We start from the raw sequence: 4,904 nt of genomic DNA on the forward strand, positions 1-4,904 counted from the left end.
ACAGATACTACAAGTCACCGATGGTAGGTTCACCGAAGCACGACACTGTCTTTGTTTCCTCAACACAGTAAGGAAGTTGAACTAAACGGTTGTGTCTGCTGCAGGTGCAGATTTATGAATTGGAGGAACATAAGCTGGAGACATGGAGAGGTCAGGCACATGTTGAATTTTATTATTATTTACTTTAATCTTCAGCGCAGAAGATAAACTAACTTTTGTTTTTTATGTTGTTGTTGTTTTCCAGAGGTCTACCTTCAAGCAACATTCAAACCTCTGGTTAACATATCACCTGATGCAAGGTGTTTACTCAATGAATCTGTGTTGTCAAGGACAAAGTTACAATTCAATGAATTAGTTTGAAAGAATTGTAGATAAGATTTATATAGAACAAAGAACGAACCTAGTGACCAAGGCCTAAAATATTTGATTTTTAACTTAAAGAATCAAATAATATATATATTTCTAAATCATTATTTTATTTCATCAAATTATTATATAATAGGTCTTGTTCCCAATTATGTTCATCTTTTTAGTTAGATTTAGCTGGGCATAAATTCAACCTCACTCAAACATCTGTACAACATAATACTACTACCACACGGTGTTTCTACTTCTGCTTTCATTTTCCAGATTACGAGCAGCAACTTTGTGACTAGCCTTTTTTTTTCTGGTCTGACACAAATGATAAGCTTCTGGGATGAGTCATTTTTTCTGGTTGTTCTTAGTAAACATTAGCCTGATTCGGGTGCAATTCCAAATGAAATACTGATATTTTGAGCATTATTTCTCTCACTGTACCGTGCCTTTTTTTAAACTGGTCCTTGTCTCTTCTACTTGCAGCCTTTTTGACGCCGTCTACACCCTCATCAAAAACAAAATTCACCGCCTGCCTGTCATTGACCCCGTCACAGGGAATGCACTTTATATTCTGACTCACAAGAGGATCCTCAAGTTCCTTCAGCTTTTCGTGAGTTCACCGCAGACATCCTTGAGATAGTTTCGCTCAAGGTCTTTAAGAAATAAATGTAATAAAAATGCTGAATAGTACATTCACACTCTGCTGCCCTCTGGTGTCCCATACTTGTCATGACGTCTGATTTTACATTAGGGGAAATCAGAATAGTAGACGTGCAGTTTTCTCTGGAGTGTTTCTGTTCACCACAGATGCGTGAAATGCCAAAGCCGGCCTTCATGAAGCAGACCCTCTCCGAGCTGGGCATCGGTACGTACCATGACATCGCTTTCATCCACCCAGACACGCCCATCATCAAAGCACTCAACATCTTTGTGGAGAGAAGAGTGTCTGCTCTGCCTGTGGTGGATAATTCTGGTAAGAAGACAAACTGTGAAACCCTCACAAACAAGCTGTAAAAGTCAGAAGAAAAAATGGGACTCATTTCTTCTTTTTTTCTGTCTTTGTACAGGAAAGGTTGTGGACATTTACTCCAAGTTTGATGTAATTGTAAGTACAAGTGTGGCAGCTCTGGTTTCTTAATTATTTTTAACAACAAAATAAAAAACAACACTGTAAAATATAACATTTAAATTATACAACATTATAATCATTAGACTGCATCTCTCCTCCTTAATTCTACGTGGAATTTGGATCATTTCCAGGGTAAATTTATTAAACTTTTTAGCTACAAGCGCAGCTAACCTTTATATTTTTGTAATGTATTTTAGCTACTTTTTTATTATATTTATCTAATTAAAATATTTTATGTTAACTTTTAGATGCTGAGATTTTATTTTTGGCAAATTTATAGCTGTGTGATTCAAATACAATTAATTACCTTTTAGATTTAAAAAAAATCTTTGTGCAGTAGAGACTGAACATATTTTGTTTTTCATGTTTGACTGTTTTTAGCCAATTTGGCTGTGTTTAAGCTAATCCTTGGCTGACATTGTGCCATCTGTTTGAACTTTCTCTCCTGATATTTTCTGTATTCCAACCTTTACTTAAATTCTGTGTATCATTGCGATTAGATTTTCTCTCACACTGGCGGTGCTTCTAATGTTTCTGTGTAGAACTTGGCTGCTGAGAAGACATACAACAACCTGGACAACACAGTGACACAGGCTCTGAAGCATCGCTCACAGTACTTTGAAGGCGTCGTCAAGTGCAACAAAATGGAAACCATGGAGACCATCGTGAACAGAATAGTCAAAGCTGAGGTGAGTTTGTGACTCACGTTGACGTGCGGTGCGCTACACACTGGGACAACCATTTGTTTACTAGTTCACCTCTTTTATTCCAGGTACACCGGTTAGTGGTGGTGGACGAGCACGCAAGCATCGAGGGCATCGTCTCCCTGTCGGACATCCTCCAGGCTCTGGTGCTCAGCCCCACAGGTATAGATGCTCAGCATTGGTAGCACCACTCACCCTTCTGTCCCGGACTTTGAGTTCTCTCCCCCCTCCTGCCCTGTAATTTTGTCCCAGGTAGGAAACATGCAAAGTTTTGCAGGTGTCTGGCTGTGTCCGTCAACCTTTTTTGTACGGCTGGAAAAGGTTGCTCCTCTGTGTGCAGCGGGGTTGCGTGAATCTTTGTTTCAGGAAAAAGAACTTGTCAAACAGCAGACCTGAAATAGATCGCCTGTTTATAGAAACACCTTCACAGTGTGTTTGTACTGGACATCCTTTACTAAAAGTTCAGTATTATTACATGGACATTTCCTGCTCTAATATACTGTATACTCATCTTGCCTTTTTCTGGTCAGAAACTCTGCTTCAATGCAAATGCTTTGTGATAATGTGCTTAAAGGCAAAGGTAAAATGTTTGCATAAATGCAAAAAAGAAAAAAGAACCAGACACACACCTGTCTAACTTTCCCAGTTTTATTGACTTGTCTCTGGTTGAACTCTATATGTTTTTGCACCAACGCAGTCTCCGTTGTTGCTCTGAGAACTTTTTGTCTACTCCGCTGTCTCAGTGGCGTCCCCAGGGGCTGACGCTGAAAGCCTCAGAAAAAGGAATGGAGCTTGATTTTTCTAAAAACAGGAAGTGCCATTTAGAAACTATTTATTAATGTTTACGTTGGGTTTTTTTCTCCTGAAGATTTCAAGCTTTTAAAATGGGAGATTTGAAAAAGTTTTACATTTTATCTTTATATTCTGTAATAGACATCTGCTCAACATCAGATACATTTCCCCCATAACTAGTTGACTAAATCAACTGCTGAAGTTTGGTTCAACTAATAATGAAACGAGTGAATGGACCAAAGTCAGAGTTTATTATTGTTTGTCCTCTTTTGTCTTTTCCTCTTCTCTTCTCCAGAAGCCTCCAAGGAGGAAAACCTGACCATGTATGAGGGAGGCAGCGTAAGCAATAGTGGAAACCTGGTGGGAGAGACTGCAGGGAAGTCCACTGGCTGAGATGATGTGAGGACGACTAGCACCTGTGTGAAGGTTCAGGGAGGAGACGTCTGCAACAGATGCACTATAGAGGCTTGGAAACCAAAGAGCTAGAGGAAGGGAGTGAAGAGGAGTCCCTGCACTGAGGGGTTTTTCAGATTTGGTTTGCTTTGTTTTTGTGTTTGAACACTGATCAGACAGACACGAGTACATAGATCTATAGATAGATACACATTAGTGATCCCAGGCTGAAAGATTAAAGTGGAGCAGCAGCATCACATACACAGACAATAATAACAATGAAGTAATAAGAGGAAGCACAACTTAGACATATTAAGCTATAATGAAACGCAAAAAGATGTGTATAAAATGTATAGATAAGCAGTACAAACTGTATTGGTAAAATGTGTAGATGGACAGATGAGCCCCAAGTATAAAAATGTACAGTATAAAATAAATATGTATATATATAAGCAGTGTCGATTGTAGTGCAGGAAAAGACATGAGGTGAAGTGAATAGTTGTGCATACAGCTGTGTAAAGTGCGTAGAGGAAACTAAGATTATGACCATCACACTGTATACAATACGCACACACTCCCTACAGACACAGGTGCATGTTGGGTATCTGCCGGTGTTTTCAGTGGGAACACTGAGACAGGTTCTCATGAATTAGGGCTTTAGATAAATGTATATCTACAACCTCGCTGCTGTAATCGGTCGCTTTAAGTCATTGTTTGACACTGAAGCAGGAAAATGCACCGGCTTTTAAAAGTTCACTGAGGCAGACGTCACAGTTTGATTTAAAACTGCAATTTACTAACGCCGTGGCCGTTTTATGACTGTTAAAACGATGGGTTTCCTGCGCCAACGTTTATCTCCATGTCCTTTTATCGCCCTATTAGTGCCTTTTGGTTTGGTCTGACAGCAATTCTGATGCTTTACATTAAAAAATAGTAGTATTTGTGATTGAGTAACTGGTGACATTAAAATGTAATGTTTTTTTCATTTTGGAAAATCATAAACACAACATCAGGTTTTATTATCTGTGTCTCTCACTGAAGTCATATCAAGAATTGAATCATTGATACTTGAATATGTTAAATAGACTCTACATTAAAAGATGAATCAAAGTGAAAAAAAAGAATTACATCTCCAGTCTGAATCCACATTTAAATCTACAACAAAATCTGAAAATTCTAACAAAATCTGTTCTTGGATTTTGTTCATAATGATTTTAGGGAACACATCTGTCATCTAGTCACCTTGACTTTAAAGATGCATGTAAGTAACAGTGAAGCTGAAAAAATTTCGAATGTCAATGTTGTTTTGTGGCTTCACTTAAGTAGACTCTCACAAACATGACATACCTGGTTTTCTCGGCGGTAGCTCAACTGGACTCGTCTCCATCTCCCACTGTATATACTGTATGTTGTTTATTTTTATTTTTCAGGGGGAAAGAATCACAGAAAGCTTTATTTTTATGAAGGTGTCGACTTGTGGAGAGACTGCAGTTTTATTGTTATTTTTGTAAATATTTGTTGGCAACATG

At 38.4% G+C, this 4,904-nt stretch overlaps 1 protein-coding gene across 1 annotated transcript in view; it reads left to right on the forward strand.

The window, feature by feature from the left end:
* Positions 1–4,397, forward strand: part of LOC103396171 (5'-AMP-activated protein kinase subunit gamma-1-like) — a 22,002-nt gene extending 17,605 nt beyond the window's left edge. The window contains 9 exon segments of the mRNA XM_008334164.3: positions 1–23; positions 105–150; positions 245–299; positions 841–967; positions 1,165–1,330; positions 1,425–1,462; positions 2,029–2,175; positions 2,259–2,352; positions 3,278–4,397. Of these exon segments, the coding sequence (XP_008332386.1) occupies positions 1–23; positions 105–150; positions 245–299; positions 841–967; positions 1,165–1,330; positions 1,425–1,462; positions 2,029–2,175; positions 2,259–2,352; positions 3,278–3,375 (794 nt within the window). The 3' untranslated portion in view covers positions 3,376–4,397.
* The last annotated feature ends 507 nt before the right edge of the window (positions 4,398–4,904 follow it).

The sequence above is a fragment of the Cynoglossus semilaevis genome, chromosome 20 (assembly GCF_000523025.1).
Source record: "Cynoglossus semilaevis isolate Cse_v1.0 chromosome 20, Cse_v1.0, whole genome shotgun sequence".
NCBI lineage: Eukaryota > Metazoa > Chordata > Actinopteri > Pleuronectiformes > Cynoglossidae > Cynoglossus > Cynoglossus semilaevis.